General features: G+C 38.8%; 1 protein-coding gene across 11 annotated transcripts in view; it reads right to left on the bottom strand.

Moving 5' to 3' along the window:
• UNC80 (unc-80 homolog, NALCN channel complex subunit) overlaps positions 1-19029 on the bottom strand; it is a 180294-nt gene that overhangs the window by 88053 nt on the left and 73212 nt on the right. For 5 of the 11 annotated variants that reach the window (XM_067470300.1, XM_067470309.1, XM_067470302.1 and 2 more), the window contains exons 23-27: positions 15086-15298; positions 13972-14143; positions 9494-9627; positions 7537-7702; positions 379-582 (exon numbers count right to left, since the gene is read on the bottom strand). In XM_067470300.1, coding sequence (XP_067326401.1) covers positions 379-582; positions 7537-7702; positions 9494-9627; positions 13972-14143; positions 15086-15298 — 889 coding nt within the window. The remainder of the gene's footprint in view (positions 1-378; positions 583-7536; positions 7703-9493; positions 9628-13971; positions 14144-15085; positions 15299-19029) is intronic. The other 6 variants (XM_067470306.1, XM_067470313.1, XM_067470315.1 and 3 more) reach the window with 3 other exon arrangements.

Raw genomic sequence — 19029 nt, 5'->3', positions numbered from 1 at the left:
ATCTATATATCTATTCTACCATATATATTATATATGTCATAGATATATGATATTTGTATATATACCTTCCTAAGCATGACATGCATTTGGTTGGTAGTCAAAAAATGCCTATATACAGTGTTCATGCACCAGACACTAGGATTTTAAGAACTGAGCATCCTTTGAGTTGAACACAACTAAGGGCCAGGTTTCAATTCTGTTCTTGCTAGGTATCAGATCATGCAAAAAAGTGTGAATTTCCTCTTTCAGCTCAGACCACAGGAGTCTGCTGGCCTACCAACCCTTTTCCTCCTTTCCTAGGTCTGCGGGGGTTGCTTCCAGATTCAAGATGCTGCCTCATCATCCCGTGCCCTTTTTAGCCCAGCTCATCTATGTTACCTATGTCAGTGACAGTGTCCCTGCTGTGGGACAGCTGCAGCTCCTCATTCTCAGACTCTGAATCCTGACGGGATAACTTGGTGCTCTTTAGGCTGCCGGCCCGGCGAATGCTGGACAGGGAACCCCCTTTCTTCACCCGGAAACTGCGGGTTCCTTTAATCTGGAGCAAGCGGGAGCCTCCTATCCTGATCTTCCTGCTGGGAACTGTATTAAAAGAATAAAAGAGGACTTTTTCCCCCTTAATTCCCTTCATTTAAAAAATCTTATAATTATTTATCTTATATATGTATATAATATACCTAGCCCGCCCACATTCCCCTTCCTGCAATGCAGGGTCTTTCCTTTCTCTCAAGAAAGACAGGCAAGAGACTCCTCCAAAGCCAATGCCAATGCAGCTCTATTGATCATCCAGTCAGAGAGGCCTTCAAGAAGGTTGTGACACATTTCTTGCCTGTGACTTAAGTTTTTTTTAAATTACCCTTGAATTCAGCCATTAGTATTGCAAAAAGACTATGTAAATGGCACTGTTGCAAACCCCGTGGCTAAACCATGAAAGCTATAATTTGATCCAAAGTGTTCCGGATTCATTCAAAATCAAAATGACAAAGGAGAACCGTTTTCCTTCTGTGTTTGCCAGTTCAAAGATTTGCTATTGCATCTACATGGGCTGTTGGCTACCAGTGGCTGAGCTGCATATTTAGACAAGGCCTCAGGGGCAAACCTATTGTCCTGCTAGCCCCACATTGTACAAATTGTGTTATAGAGGTCAAAGTGTTCAATCATGGGGTCCCATGATTGTAAGTAGGCAGCCTTCTTGTTTATGCTCGGCCTCTACTTTCTTCATCCAGTTTGGAAATTACCTTTGCATAAATCGTTGTCTTTGTACATTAAACTTCACCAGAACTGTACAGAGAAAGCAATAATATGTTGTCCCACATCTTCATACAGGTCCGCGACTTTCAAGCATTAAAGACATCTTTGGATGCTGGGTGTGCTGTTGTTGGTTTTTGGTATTTAATGGGCACAAAAATATGGAATGGTTTGAAGCACTAATCACTGACATGTTGATCTCCACTCAGCTCTATGGCAATACATGACATTATGCAAGTCCAAATGTTGCAACACTCAGTTATACATCTACTTAAAAGTGAACATACTTCACAGATGCAATGTAGGTAAATGACAGCTGTCACTTTTCAAAGGGGCAGAGAAAAGTGCAGCTTTATGAAGCAAGAGATTTGTGTTTGAAAAAGATCCTTCAAATTTTCCCATTCACACCATTAACAGACCTTAATTGTTGGCCAATAAACCCTGGCTAATAATTACAAATTTATGACTGTCATGCTAGGAAAAGACAAGTACCATAATATCAACATGATAGAATATTTTTTTCTAAAAAATTGCCATGTTAATCTACACATAGAGGAGTTTAGACATCCATAATTTCAATGCATTGTAACGGGTGAACCTCCCTTACCTCCCATGACATTAGCAAAGAAACAATTCTTCAAAATACTAAAGCAGGAGCACTGATTCCTGAAGAGGTCCAAATCCTATATTCTACTAAGTAACTAAATCTTTTGTGTGTGTGTGTGTGTGTGTGTGTTGTGTCAAGAGTGACTTGAGAAACTGCAAGGTGCTTCTTGTGTGAGAGAATTGGCCATCTGCAAGGACATTGCCCAGGGGACACCCGGATGTTTTGATGTTTTTACCATCCTTGTAGGAGGCTTCTCTCATGTCCCCACATGAGGAGCTGGAGCTGACAAAAGGAGCTCTTCCGCGCTCTCCCCGGATTCGAACCTGCAACCTGTCGGTCTTCAGTCCTGCTGGCACAGGGGTTTAACCAACTGCACCACTTCTCTTCCTAAGATACTAAAGTTAGGCAGGAAAAAATGAAATGCGAAGATACAGAATGGGTGACACCTCGCTTGACAACAGTACATGTGAAAAAGATCTTGAAGTCTTTGTGGACAAGTTGAACATGAGCCAACAGTGCGATGATGCAGCTTAAAAAGCCAATGAGATTTTGGGCTGCATCAGAAGGAGTATAGTGTCTAGATTGAGGAAAGTGTGGTGCTCCTCTATTCTGCTTTGGTCAGACCTCACCTGGAATAACACTATGTCCAATTCTGGGCACCACAATTTAAAAGAAATATTGACAAACTAGAAGGTGTCCAGTGAAGGGCAACTAAAACTTTCAAAGGTCTGGAGACCATGCCCTATGAGGAGCATCTTAAAGAGCTGGATATGTTTAGCCTGTAGAAAAGAAGGTTGGGATGAGACATGACAACCATGTTTAACTATTTGAAAGGATGTCATAAAGAAGAGGGAGCAGGTTTGCTTTATGCTGCTCTGGAAACTGGAACTTGGAGCAATGGGTTCAAATTGGAGGAAAGAAGATTCCATCTGTACATTAGGAGGAATTTCCTGATGGCACATGCTGTTTAATAGTGGAACTCTCTTCCTCAAAGTGTGGTGGAAGCTCCTACCTTAGAAGCTTTTAAGTAGAGGCTGAATGGCCATAAGTCAAGGGCACTTTGATTGTGCTTTTCCTGCATGGCAGGGGGTTGGACTAGATGGCCCATGCAGTCTCTTTCAACTCTAATTCTATGATTCTATGATCTTATTTTGGAATCCAGAATAAGTGGTAATAATTTTTATATGTATGTCTGTATGTAAGTATTTCAATAGTAAATGGAATCATACTAAGGAAAGAGTGAAAGATGGAGGAGTCATCTCTAGAGAACTTGTGACTACTGCTGGGAGAGCAATACTTCATTGTGTGTGCACATGCAAATTCTGTACTTTTCTAGTAGATAACAATTTGCTTTGAAAAATCACCATCATTACGACTGTATAGCTCCTATATATCTGAGAACCAATTCACAAGTTCAATCTTTGCTGAGATCCATAAAAAACCGATGAGAGTGTTTTAACAACTCCCTCACAGGTCGGTGTTTTGAAGAGTCTTCAGGAGAGCTGCCTGAGTTTACTGCTCATCCACATGTCATCTTCCATGGCTTGCAGACATGGAAGGGATTTTTCAAGTATCATTTCAAGTATGTAAAATAATGTAAATAATACAGAGACACCACATCACTGTGAAGTGAATATAGCTGCAACGAAATGTTCTAATTAAGAGTTTGAAGAAATGGGCATTCTGCAGGCTTTGGGGGATATTTAATATATGTAAATAATATACACCCAGAGGCACCTGGGGTTCTTTTTCTTGCTTTAATTAGGAATCTGCAACTATAGGATATCAACAGGATATTTAAAAATTGAACATAATGGTGAGACGTAAGCATGTCACTCTGCTGAGCAGAGCCGACTTCACCAAATTCAGAAATCTGTGAGCCAGTCTTTCACGACAGGCTACTTGTAATCAATTAACATTAACAGATTGAGTTGCCACTGAAAACAAATGAAAGGTGAGTGAGACAAATTTATCATTAACTGAAGGGTTTCCATGTCACTTTCAATAAGCTATCCTTGCAAACTCTATTGTGTTGAGGCTTGGCTCTGGGACAATGAAACTAGAGGCACATTCCTCTGGGTAAAGATGTGCAGAGGAAATGATATCTGGTCCAGGATACACACATTTGGCAATTGAATGGAATCTCACAGTTCCAGAAGGTAAGCAAAGGGCCTCTGGGTTTCCTACAGATCATGACTGGGAAGTATTGGTTTCTTAGTAGGAATATTACTTCTCTGTGTAGCTGCATATGGGAACACTCAGCATGGAAAGCTGAAAATCCCCCAACATTTGCTCATCACTGCTCTGTGTGAACTTCTGGCCATTGAAGGTGACTTTGGCTGAGATCAGCTAAGGCCATGATGGTGAACCTATGACACGCGTGTCAGCACTGACACACATGGCTATTTTTGATGACACGCGGCCGCATACAGAGAAGTACACTTTATAAGAGCCAATCTAATTCCATCCTTAAATTTGTAAAAGACTACAAATTTAACATCTGCACGTTTGAGAATTGTTCACTCCATAACTCAGCATGGAATATAAATTTTTTTGTATTTAAACTATAAATATTGCAAAATTACGTTTATTTTTTTCTCGAAGTTGACACCCCACCCAAGTTATGCTCAGGTTTTTGGCCAATTTTGACACACCAAGCTCAAAAGTTTACCCATCACGGAGCTAAGGTGTCCATGCAAACACCAGGAATAAGAGATCTATTTCATCCTTCTTGGAATCATAGAATCATAGAATCAGAGAGTTGGAAGAGACCTCATGGGCCATCCTGAATGAATTGGTACCTCTGCTGATGTCAGCATTGGGTGCCCACAGTGGCCAGTAGCTCACATGCTATTCTAGGAATGGTGACAGAAATGGAAATGGTAAGATGAAGGTCCAGTTGGGTCAATGTAGTTTCAGCCTGGCTGGTATCTGTGGAGTTTGATATGCTATGGGTTAGGGACGTGCATGTGAGTAGTGCAGACTTGTCTTCGGAAACAGGTTTTATGAGCTCCTGCTTCCACATGAATGTATTGTGGTGGATGGGCAGTATTGTACAACATTTGAGTCAATAAGAGAACAATATCTCACCAGCCTAGATACAGCTATAGCAAGAAGTCTGCAGGGGCTCTATGAATCTCTTCTTTCCATCATTTAACATGGGGATTTGGTAATTAATTCATCCTTTGGGTGAGAAATGAGGGTGGAAAATGGAGATGCAAAGAAATAGGAAAACAAGGAGGATTGTTTTTAAAGGAGAAGAAAGTGTGGAAAATGAGTGAAAAAGGGAGAAAAAAGAAAACTAGTCTCACATAATAAAAAGAAAAGAGAATAAGGTCTGTTAAGACTAGAAGGAGCAAGAAGTATCTGACATGGGGCAGATCTACACAGACCACCTATCCCACAGTTGATCCAGAGTAGTGAATGCTGGATCAGTCCCAAGATGTTTTAGACCACCATCTCACCAGCCATGACCGAGGGGGGAGGGAGTCCTGACTGTCCAGCAGTATTGAACCCACCCCTCACATTCCCACTCCTGTTCTTCTCATTGCAGCAGCCAGGGTATGAGGTACGAGTCATGTTGGTTGCTCATCTCCTGGATCATGCCCATGTTTGCCAGGGCAACAGAGAAACATGGGAAGGGGGAGAAGAGGAACTGCTCTTTCCTCTTTCCCTCACTTCTCTGATCATCACATTTCTCTGACTAGTGTCACTCAATCCAATGGGCAATCAACATGACCGATGTCATGCCCACTAACCACAGTTGATGACCTGTGTAAACAGTTGTGGTCAGTTCTATCTTGGAACCAGAAAAAATGTTTATATGGGCCCAAATTGCCATTTGCTCCAGATTTTGGGATTTAATTCAGAGCAACACAACTTTGGTTGAAAAGCTTCAAGGCCATGTTAAGCAGCTTTGGTCCATATTAATCCAAAGATATTAGTGTTTTTTGCTAAGTGGTCAATGTAGATGGATTCCTGGACTTTTCAGCTGCATGATTCTGCCTTCCCTGGCTAACATTACGAGCTAATGTATGTATGTATCCACTGAAGATTTTCAGTTAATCTGTTGGTTTCATAAATCCAGGCTGCATTTTCTAGGTTGCATTTCTTCCCATGTATTAGGCATTGTGTATGCATATGCTAAAGAAAAAGGTTTAGTTTGAGTTTTATGTCCCTTAGAGAAGTCCTGATCTTTTGGAGGTTTCTAAGTTTCTAAGTGGAGTTCCGATTTCTTCATCTTGGTCAGGATGAAGATAAGTCAGTTGACTATTAGATACATAAGACATCTAACTTGAAAGTGCAGAGAAAGGATATATCATAACAAAGATGGAAATGCAGATATTCAGACAGATTCTAACTATAGGAAGGGTAATTTTTCAAATAGGAGCAGAGCGCAGGGGATCAACTAAATAACACAAACTATATGATTGAATTTGTATTTCATCATAGTAGCATAAATCACAATCTTATTTTCCTTTAAAATCAGTGTTATATAATTTCTACTTTGTGAGACTGCAGAAATGAAAACAACATTATATACAATATTCCAGTATCTCAATCTATTATTTACTATCTATACTTTTAAATTCTATTTGGTTTGGTTTGTATTGCAACACTTGAACCATAAGACAGAATGAGAATCTATGCGGCTGTTGTTTGTTTGGTTTACGCTTTTTTCTGCATGAGATGACATTACAATGACACACATTCTGCTGCTTTTAACAACCACAGTGACTTAAGCCCTTGGCGCATGATATTTGAGGGGATGAGAGGGGTGTCAACTATTGAAAGCCACACAGCCGATGTGCTTTAAGCATGTAGTCATTTCATGGGTTCAGGAAGCAAACTCATACATTCTGTTAAACTTGACAACATTCTGGATTTGATACTTGAAAATATAAAACAAGACCTCTTTTTTCTTCCACATGTGATAAGTACAATACAGTAAAGGCTTAATGCAATGTTTCCTTATTAAATTTGGCTGCAATCTTGTGTACCCATACATTATATTATCTGTTGCTGTTAAAACCAGATTAGTTTTCAGGATCTTCAACTGGATGACCGCCTTTGATGCAAATGTAATACATGTCCTTTCAGAGAATGTCAGTGTTAGTTGGGAAGGATTTTACTTTTAGTCAGATGGCAGATTCTGGCTATGTTCACAGATAACAATTGTTATTTTGGATTTGTGGGACTAAGCCTAAGCCCACTTTCTGAGAAATAAGTTTCTCGAAAATGTAGTGGGAATCATGTGATCCTCTAAATGTTGAATTGCAGTCCCAGGATCCCTCACTATCTATCTATCTATCTATCTAGATATAGATATAGATATAGATATAGATATAGATATAGATATAGATATAGATATAGATAGTATGTGTGAGAGAGTGTGTATGTATACACACACACACACAATATATGGATATATTGGCTAAGTTACATGGGAGCTGCAGTCTGGAAGGTCACATGATTCCCATTTCTTCTCTAAAATGGAAACCTCCAAACAAATGAGCTTAGGATGATACTGCCAAAAAAACCTTTTTGAAGTTAGAACACCCAACTATGGAAAAAGACGAAAGAGCGTTCAGCTCTGTGGCTCCACAGCTTCTGGCTTCTTAGAACACCAATGTATCAAATATAGATCTTGGAAAAACTGGAAGCCATAGTAGGCAACAAACCTTTCTTCTCTTCACAACCTGTGTCGGATTTCAGGGTATGACTGCTGCTGTGCAAGGAATCTTTTGAATCTTCATTTTCATCCAGAACCCCAGCAAAACTGATCTTCCTCTCATACCTGTGCCGGTCCATCTCAGGGTCCAAGCGTAATCTGCAACTTTCCAAATCCTGTAACATTACATAAAGCACAGAAGAATTTTACCTACAAAGATACTCACCTTTTCTTCTAATATAGGCTAACAATTCAGATGAAAATGTAATTAGTATTTTTATTCCTTGCAATTATACAGCACCTTTCCCTATCAACCCTGAGAAGTAAGTTAGGCTAAGAAGCAAGTAATTTTATTGTTAGTCTCATAGAATCATAGAGTTGGAAGAGACCTCATGGGCCATCCAGTCCAACCCCATTCTGCCAAGAAGCAGGAAAATTGCATTCAAAGCACCCCCGACAGATGGACATCCAGTCTCTGTTTAAAAGCTTCCAAAGAAGGAGCCTCTACTGTGAAGTCTCAGCCTAGTTTTACTCCTGTTCATTCCCTGTTTGCTCTCTTGGAGGTGGACTGTTCCATTTTGCTGTGTTTTAGGGGAGGAGCTTAGGATTCCCCATATTATCCTTTTTGATATCTCTTCCCAAGAACTGAATGGTGTTTTTTCAAGTATTATGGCTTTTTTTCATGTCAGGAGCGACTTGAAAAACTGCAAGTCGCTTCTGGTGTTGTTTCTGGTGTGAGAAAATTGCCCGGGAGTGCCCGGATGTTTTTGATGTTTTACCATCCTTGTGGGAGGCTTGTGATATGTTTTTTACTTGATTGCTGTTTGTTGATTTTATTTTAATGTGTTTGTTTTAATATGTAATTTTCAGGGTTGTCCCTTTGTAAGCCGCCCCGAGTGCCTCAGGAAGATGGAAGCAGGGTATAAAAATAAAGCTATTATAATATTATTATTTTATCATGTCCCTGCATGAGGAGCTGGGGCTGACAGAGGGAGCTCATCTGTGCTCTCACCAGATTCGAACCTCATACCTATTGGTCTTTAGTCTTGCTGGCACAAGGGTTTACTACATTACGCCACATTACATTATTATTTGGCATGATAATGTAACATGAAAGAAGATATTATGATGTTGTTAGATTTAGGAATTTCTTTTTTTTTCCACAATTGATGCACGATGGGATCAATTCTATCATGAAAATATCCACCACAACCGTAAGGTCCCTTTCCAGCTCACATTCCATGGAAGGGTTAATTTTGATTAATTTTCAAGTACTGGTTTTCTAATTTGGATGCCCAGACAATTGGGAAGCATTCTGCCCTATGAAGCTCAAAAGGTTTTCTGATCCTCGCCATATGCTCTAGGCCAGGGGTCCCCAAACTTTTTAAACAGAGGGCCAGGTCATAGTTCCTCAAACTGTTGGAGGGCCGGATTATAATTTGAAAAAAAACCCGAATGAATTCCTATGCACGCTGCACATATTTTATTTGTAGTGCAAAAAACCCCACTTAAAAACAATACAATAATTAAAACGAAGAACAATTTTAACAAATATAAACTTATTAGTATTTCAAGGGAAAGTGTGGACCTGCTTTTGGCTGATGAGATAGGATTGTTGTTGTAGTTGTGTGCTTTCAAGTCATTTCAGACTTAGGTTGACCCTGAGCAAGGGCCAGGGAAATGACCTTGAAGGGTCGTATCTGCCCCTCGGGCCTTAGTTTGAGGACCCCTGCTCTAGGCCTATGGGTAACTCATCTGCTAACCTATATATAGTATTCACCAAGCCAAATCTGTAGATCTTTTCTAGTTATAAAAACCCAATCCCATCCCTTGATCTCCTATCTTGAAGACATCAATATATTATCTAGTTATAATTGCTGGCTGCATCTAATTATAGTTCTGATATTATTTATACTATGTTTTCCAACAATTCTTCATCCCAAATTCAATTCCGATGGTTCACTCACCACAAGTGGTTCTGTACGTGGCCTGGGCATGTAGGGGAAGGTCTCTCGAAGGAATGTGGTGATCTCCAGGAGCAGCTGACATGCTGCCATCTTCAAGGCAAAAGGGCAACAACATTTGGTGGGGTTGACAGTACCTAAACAGGGACAATGTATGGGTGTATTGTTAACAGAAAGAGTAGTAATAGAAAAAAATAGATCAAAGAACAAATGATTCACCACACATGGCACACAATATGAACTGCATATGAAACACAATGGCCCCTTTATGTTCTTATTCTGCATTTCTCAACCCTGTAATTTACGCATACATGTATGCACATACATCTATATGTTCTATTTCATATGGCAGTTCAACAACAGCAAGACTGTGAGGGTCTCAATGTATAATTCTTCTATGTATGAATATAGATGTTGACACCAATACCTTTATAACCTGCTCATCTCGCCACTGTGCTTCCAGTGTACAAATGACAAACTACTGTGTGTGTGTTTTTCTCTCAGAGTTGTCCCCCAACACACCTTACAAAAAGCAACTCCTGATGACTGAGAATTGAAGCCAGGGAATGGCAGAGGAAAAAGATTCTTAGGACTTTATCACACACACATTAGAAAATATTTTTTTAAGTAGACAGCCTGTTGTTCAAGAATGCTAGATAAGGACAGGATACCTACCCATCCCATCTCACATGCTTCTCTCCTTTCTGTATCTAATAAAATTATGTGTGTTAGACATATCACACAGCCAAGAGATGACTCCTCTCAATCCATGCCATGTTTCCTTATGCCACTGCTTTCCTCTTTTTGGGGTGGGGAGGGGGGCAGATCTTGTGCAATGATGCAAGTTTGTGATTTTTGTCCCAACAGAGAGGCATCAAAATGTATTTTTGTTACTACAAAACTGTGCAGTTCTGAATTTTTAAAATTTTATTTAAAACAAGGAAACAGTAACAGGAAACTGAAAAACATTTATGGCTTTACTCATGGTCTTTCTCTGACTGCTGGCCATTTCCACAAAGGAAAAGACCCCCACCTCAGTAAATAAATTCCCTAAAAGACACACCCATAATACAGAGGACAAGCTGCAGATGAGTTGCAGATGAGTCTACGCATCACACAGAAAAAATACACTTCCCTAGATAATTTAATTACTCATCCAAAATCCCTATTTTCACAGCTCATGTGTAAAAATTAAGTGTAAAAATTATCATTTACTCTTCATGAAAAAGGTGGGGGTTGTAATTGCAATTTGTTATGTTTTTAAAAAAATGAAGAAAGATACATGTAATGCTGAGTATTGACCTCAGATACACAATAAAGGGTAAAAACAAAACAAAACAATTTATTTAAGATACTGAGTGACTTGGGCATCTTCTTGGAAATGTGATGTCACTCATGATGTCATTTGTAGTTTAGAAGAGTACTATGCTGTCTACCTAAACTCAAAAAGAATTCAATCATTAGTATGAGCAGCTCCTGAAAATTATGTCAACTCGGGGGGAAAGTGTGAAATGAGTCATTGTTTGTCATTTAGGTCTGAAGTCTTAAAGTTGCTGAAAAGAGATTACTCTCATTGTGATGGAAACAAAAAAGCATATATTACTATGTCTTATCTCACTTTTCTTCTTCAGTTCCTGTAACTGCACAGTGTCATTAACTTCTTAGTTCACACCCCTTCTATGAAATATGGGCACTTATACCACATTTGCCATTCCAACAGAAAATTGGGGACTTTGGAAAAGTAGATAAGCATTGGGGTAAGCCACCCTATCCACATTCAGAAGACAAAGACATCACACAGCCACATGCCTCTGCCCTCACTTTCTTACAAAGAGCAATCCATGCACATGAAATTAAGCATACACATTAAAGGACATTTGTGGAAAATGTCTCTTCTCAGCTAATACTCCAGAAAGCCTAACAGAACATAAAAAGACTCCAGTGTTTACAGAGAAAGGCCTGTTTTCTACACACAGTTTTGTTTTTTAGGATGACACCATCCTGACAAAAGTGTGTAGCATTTGTAATGAACACTGAGATGGGTTGTCACATTCTAGATTTCCATATCTTTCTATCAGATGTCACACTCAACTCATGGAATGATTCCATCAGTGTTTCCTCTGAAAAATCACACAAATCTCTTGTGAAGACACGCAGACAAAATGTCAGCATGTTGGAAGAAGCAAAGACTATCAGCACTGAAGGGATGCTCCTCTGCCATCAACTCAGCTGGACTGGCCATGTTGTCCAAATGCCTGATCACCATCTCTCAAAGCAGTTACTATACTCCCAACTCAAGAATGCAAAACAAAATGTTGGGGGACAGAAAAAGAGATATTAAAATGGGCTTAAAGCTAACCTTAAAAATGTGGCACAGGCACTGAGAGCTGGGAAGTCCTAGCACTTGAGTGCTATAACTGGAGGTCAGCAGTGACCAGCAGTGCTGTGGAATTTGAATAGGAATGAATGGAGGGCAAAGGGGAGAAACATGCCAAGAGGAAGGCACGTCAAGCCAACCCTGACTGGGATCACCTTCCACCTGGAAACCAAAGACCTCACTGTGGAAGAACATGCAGGTCAAGAATAGGGCTCCACAGTCACCTACATATCTGTTGCCAAGATACCACACTTGGAAGGCCATTATATTTGGACAATGAGGGATCTCCTAAGTAAGTAATCTTTCTATCAAATTTAATTTTCAGTTAAAATGCCTTCAGAATTGTGTAGTACCCAGATGAATACAACAAGCTTAGACAAAACTTTTGCAGATTACATGCTTATTAAAAAACAAACAAGTGCATATATTAGTGGAAGACAGCAGTACATATAGTGCTTTGTAACAAACAGACAAACATTCATAGATGATGTTGGGAGAGGGTATTTTACAGAGTGTTAGTGTAGTTTGCACTCTATATTGGCATGAAATTATGTTCCATATGGTGATTTGTAAACTGTGAAACTTCTTTTCTTCCCTTTTCTAAATAGTGATCAATATAATAGTTTAGTTGCTTCATTATACAATATTCTAGGTTGCTGGAATTTGTATTTTGTAAAAGATCAGCACACCAACATTTAGCCACTAGTTTTAATGACTGACTTAATTTAAATTTGGCTTGGGTTCTGCACAGATTTGAAAATACTGAAGATGTCTTACAATAAAACATTTTAACGGGCTAATCTCATTCCTAGCATCTTTTAAAAACAATATCCTTTTTGTTATGAACTGTTTATTGCATTTCCTACAGATTTGTTATAAATATAATCAAGTTTATTATAGAACTAGCATCTAAGGACAAGCATGTAGCAAATTTTATTGTCAGAAAATCAATTTTAAAACTCTAGTGGGATCTTTTCTAGATTATGGTTTTTAGATATTACTTATTATTGTTGTTGAATTAAATAACTGTGTGACATGTTGTCTCAATAGAGAAGTACAACCATGTACAAAGAAAGAACATGAAAAGTGCATAACAAAAAAAATTCCAATAATAAAAAGCCACAGAGATCAACATGATTTACTGTCAGTCATCTCAGTCTCACCAGGGAGAACCATATCTGGAAGCAGATCTAAATATACAAAGGGGCTTTATAGTTAGTTAGGGCATTGTGTTGTCGAAGGCTTTTATAGCTAGAGTCACTGGACTACTGTGAGTTTTCAAGGCTGCATGGCCATATTCCAGAAGCATTCTCTCCTGACATTTCATGCACATCTGTAGTAGGCATCCTCAGAGGTTGTGATGTTGGATGAAAAGTCAGGAGAGAATGCTTCTGGAACATGGCCATACAGCCCGGAAAACTCACAGCAACCCAGTTAGGACATTGCTTTATCTAGAATGAGAGAGAATAATAGGGGACTCCAGATCATGGTAGATTTCCTTTCCCATCATGGCAAATGTGAAAGATGGTTGTGAGCTGCAGTCCAATGATATATGGAGGCCCTCATAATTCCCATCCCTACTCTACTTTGGTATTATCTTTCCAAGGTCTCATATTTAAAAGCAAGTTTCTCCCTGTTCTACTATTAAAGATAATTATAATTGATGGTGTGTCTGGAACTGAAACTCTGTAGATACTAACATAAATTTCTGGTCCCTCATCTATAGAACCCACACAGATTTAGCTCCAAATCATGAATATCTACACCTTTTCACATTGTCCTGGTCATCCAGACTTCACTCAACTTACTGGAAGTGGCCTTTGGAGGTAAGTGAGGAGGTATGTCCCCATCTGGTCCTAACATAGCAGTACATAGGACTAGCTCTATTGGATCTCAAGAATGGGTTGTAAAATACAACACATCTATTGTATTTGTGAATCCCATTTCTTTTTGCAATTTCTACCACTACAGAATGCATTACAACTAGACACAGGCAGCTAGAGAGGAAGGAGGGAAAAGAAGTGTGGAATACAAGTGGGTGGAAAGGGAATGAAAGAGAGAAAGAGAAAAAAGAATTAAGTGTTCCTAAAGCAGAGATTCTTACAAGCAGGGGTTCTTGTAGTAAAGGGAGTCTCCTTACTGTCATCTAAAAAGTCTTCTTCCTCATCCTCCTTTCTTAGTCTCCGCTTGGTCTCCTCATCATAAATGAGACCCAGCAGGTTAGCTGGGCTCTCACTCTCGCTATGGCAGAGCTCATTCAGACGTACTCCAATGGCCTGCCAGCAGAAGAAAGAGTGAAAAACAGCTGAGTATTATGGTGAAATCTTTGGGTTGCAAAGCTTTGTCAGGGAGCTAGTGGTCTCAGATCAGAAACCGCCCCAACTGTGCTTCCAAGTGGATGAGTTAGTGTGACCGAAAGTACTAAAGGCGGAAATGTTCAAACGCATTTGTTTTAAAAATGGATTTGCAAAGTGTTTCTATTTATATAAAAAAGAAACAGGAGATAAAATGGAGAAAAAAATATTACAGTAGCACTTACGTTGCTCTTCAAACTACATTAATTCAACAGTGCAGATGTACTTAAAGTTTCAATATACACCAATCCACCAGAAAGCAAAAATTGTCCACTCAGGTGAACAATTTTGCATTTTGGAGTATTTGATTTTAAAATTTTAGATGAAAGATGCGCAACCTATAATATCAAACTATCAGAACATCATTGTCATCATTATCATTATACTTATATATACCCCACTTTATTTATTTATTACGTTTTTAAACCGCTCTTCTCAGCCCTCAGGGCAACTCAGAGCGGTTCACAACCACAATACAATACATAAAATATGATAAAAACAGTTAAGAAACATTTGAAAGGATAAACACTTATAACAATCAATAAGCAACAACATCTCATATCGTCTCATAGTTAAAATCAAAATCCAGTCTCATCATCCAATTGTTCCATATTTCTATATTAGTTATTAGTTATCTCTCCCAAAGGGGAGATAAAATATACAAAAATGCAAACAATAATACATGGATACGAGCATCAGTGAAATGCAAAAATATCTGTGTTTGTGCATTACTTTAAAGAAAAGAGAAGCCAAAATATTTGGATCTGTAAAGCCAAATAGAACCTGTACTCTCTCATGCACATGAACCCACATTGTTCCAGGTCATGTTGGTGCACCTAGAAGAAAGTAAGAACAGAAACTTACATCTCCCCACTGATAGAAGAGTTTGGCTGCGTTCCACTGTAACTTCTGGTTCCGTTTGTTTCCCACTATTGGAGAGCGCCCGCGAGAAAGGCCTTTTTTGGTGATGTTCACATGGTGTCCCTTCATCCATTCTGGCCAATTTCCACGATTACAGCGGTGGACAAAGCGAGCACACTCCAAGAACAAGGCTGCTCTTGCTACCACCGGTGCTTCCTGGAATGTGTTATTAAAATTTCATCAAGATTTCAGAACAATGGAAAATAATTCTAAAACAACCTTGTGCCAAAGTACTTTTTTCTGGTTCGTACCTGACTGTACTGCTGAAAGACAATGTTATTGAGAGAGAGATCACAGATCATGCTATGTTGACAGTTAATAAGGGATAATAAGTTAGGAGATGCTAAGAATTTATTCACAATTTTAGGTTTGTGGTCATAGTCTTGTCCCAGCAAACAATACAACAGTTAAATGTGTCTTTTTATTTAACTTTTGGAGGAAGGCATTATACAAATGCAATAAATAAATAATCCTGTTATATGTACTGAATTTGCTCAGCTAGTAGCAAATATTCACTGAACATTTTCTCCTAAAAGGAGCACATCTTTATGATCTTTCCTCATTTCCCTTGGTTATTTTATAGCAGAAGTTAGGAAGCTGTGACCCATGGACCATAAACACCAGCCAAATCTCACTTCTGCCAATCTGACAAGCCAACCAGCTCCCTGAAGTCCCTGATTTTTCAAAAAATCCATTATTTTAACATGATATTTATTCCTAAATCATAGCAAAACACACAACTGCATTGTTATTTGCATCTGCTATCTTCTGGAAACTTATAAACCAATTTCAGCACAACTAAGAGAAATTACTCTGAAAATTGTGGATAGATGGTAATAATAATAATAATAATAATAATAGGCAAAATCATGATCTATCAACTGCAAAAGGCCACCTTACTTGGATCTGCGCGCATCATTTGAAAATACATCACACAGTCCTAGATGTTTGGGAAGTGTTCGACTTGTGATTTTGTGATACGAAATCCAGCATAGAGATCTCATTTGCTGTGACATACTGTGTTTTTTTGTCAGTAAAATAATAATATACTTGATTTATGACCCACCCTATCTCCCCGAGGGGACTCAGGGCGGTGTCCAACAAAATAAACACAATGGCAAACATTCAGTGCCGAGAAACAATGACAAGTCAAGCCAATAAATCAAAACAGACTCAATAAAAATTATAAAATAACAACTTAGATAAACAGACATAATACAGCCCAAACATATACAATATGACAAGTTCTTAAAACTCTTAAAAACTACGTTAAAATGTTGAAGATGGTGTACAACTTCCAATGAGCAACGATAGGTGTCCAACAAGCAGACAAAGTTATGCATAAAGATGTGTTAATTTTCCTCCTCTCCATAAGCTAGGGTATATAAATGGGTTTTAGAAGCTTTTTGAAGGAGAGGTGAGAGGGTACCTTTTTTTAGTTCTTTAGGGTTCAGGGAGAGAGTGGCGGGGGGAGGGGGGGAGAGAACCACCTGATTTTTTAATTGGGGGAATGGGAAAGGTCACCCTCAAGAATTCTAGGAAATTATAATGATCAAATTCACTAAAGTATGTTATAAACTTCTATATTGAGAAATTCAGAGAATTGGAGAAAATTACTAGGAAAAATCAAGTAGATTGATAAACTGATAATAAGTAAATAATTCCAAGTTCTGCACACACATGCACACGGTCTTTGACCTAAATCAAATTGTCAGTCCTAAATAGATTAGGATTAGTGATTTACCTAATATCTATTGATTTGACAGATCTTCTCTTGTTGGGACTAATTGGATTTAGGCCATGTTCTTAAATATGCTGGTATTCTGATTTAAAAACAAAACAAAGCATGATGATCTGAAGGCAAGGGAGATCTTCTGGAGGAGATGCAAAGTTTTGGAGATTGGAAATGTAATGAATAAACCATATTGACAGGGACAGGGCGGGATTTACTAGCTCTAGAGGCCATCTCCTTTCTGTTTCTTTCTGTGGTTAGTTGATTTATATGTGATGACCGATGCTCGTGTTCTTTTAAGACCAGCATGTAACTCTTGTCCAAACTCAATCCTTACACAGCAGCTAAGCATCAAGATGTCTTTATTACATTTTTTCATGTTATCTTTCTGCATCAGCAGGAGGCGCTCATGACTGCAATGTCATTAAAGGTTAACAGAGTTCTATACAACTTAAAAACAAAACATAAGTAATGCATGTGTTTAAAAAAACAGCAGAAAGCAGCAATTATCTACTATGAGATCAAACATGGAGGGAAGAACTTAACAGTTGATTAGTCAAAACGAAAACAATTATACCATGCAATTGGAAGTAACTATGGGAGGATGTCTAGTCGAGCCTCCTTGTGAGGATACAAATACTATAACAAATAGACAAGCAAATACTCTACAAAACAGGATATTCCAAACTCTGGCCCCAGCAACAGGGAGATGGTTATCATGACGTTATTGAACAAGAACTTGTACCATGGCCTCTCCAGATGATCTCTGGCAGTGCCTCATATTGCATTGTGGGATTCTGTGTATCCCACAATGGCATTTGCTGCCTTGGTGGTAGTGGTCCTTTGAAGCAAATTTTAAAAATCCTAATGTATTATATAAAAATGCCCTACAATGCATTGATCAAACCCTATATTTCTTGAAATGACAATTTTGTCTTGTCAATCTTCTTTCGCTCAGGACAGTTCTTGGGATTTATTCTACAGGGGTAAGTAGAAATTTTAAGATGTGGTTTTCATTTGTAAAATAGAGCCTTTTCACAGAAGTTTTCTGTCTTACAACTGGAAATCATTCCATAAAGGAGGCAGGGAGGTGCTTTTCCAAAAGAGATGGGCTGAGATATCCCCTCCCTTAGATCTTAGCTACTGACAGTCACAGCCTGGATCAGAGGAAAGAACATGGTTGCTTTTTTATTAGGAAAGAAGCAAGGACAATTCTAAATAAAAAACAATATACAATTTGTCCCTGAGTTGTTCCAAAGAGGTTTGTTGCCTGGTAACGTAAGCTCTGAGCTCTCAATTGCATGATCAATTTCCGTGAGCTCTTACGTCTAAAGACTTATCATAGACCAGAGGATTTCATGATGCAGATTCCTATTGACCCATTCTAAATTTAAAGCAAATTTTATAAATGTTATCTTCAGAGGGAGTTAACACACTGAATGTCAGAGCATTATGCAAATACCCCGCCATCGCTTACCTTATGCCCAGAGCAATCTGAAGAAGCAGCGAGAGAAAGATGAAGATGTGTGACAGAATGGATAAGGATGGATTCACACCACAGAGAAACACATCACAAATGAAGAGAAATGAATCAGCCAGGAGATGCATAGCTGAAAAGAACCACAGGTTACCACTGTCACTGACAACAGAACACAAAAGCAAAACATGGCTGCAAAACCGTAACAAAATGGACACTTTCTTTGGAAGTCTGTGTACAAAACAGCTTCCTTATTTCTTCCACTGCAGGATTTTAAATAGGGCAAAATAAAGAAATGAAGGAACCTCCATTTATCTTCATATTACCTCACATACCCCTAAAAGGATTCCCAATGGTCAACTCAACCCTTACAATGCAGGACAGGTCCAAGGATTATAGGACGAGTAGTATCCTTGAAGGGAGAAAAGAAGTTGAATTGTAGGCCTTGCATCAGGATATTTTTGCTAATGTGTTTTTCTGTGTCCACATGAGATGTCCAGTCCTTAATAGATCAGCCCAGATTTATCACATTTCATTGTGCCAGTTAGATGCAGCCCTAAGGAAAGAACCAATAGGATTTAACACTTTTGCTTCTCATTTTATTTGATGAGAGGAGCAGTAATTTCCTCCCCAATTTGTCAGCAACTGGAAGCACATTACTACTAATTAGTTACAAGT

This window comes from Anolis sagrei, chromosome 1 (assembly GCF_037176765.1).
Source record: "Anolis sagrei isolate rAnoSag1 chromosome 1, rAnoSag1.mat, whole genome shotgun sequence".
NCBI classification, from domain to species: Eukaryota; Metazoa; Chordata; class Lepidosauria; order Squamata; family Dactyloidae; genus Anolis; species Anolis sagrei.
This window is presented reverse-complemented; position numbering and strand designations above follow the sequence as displayed.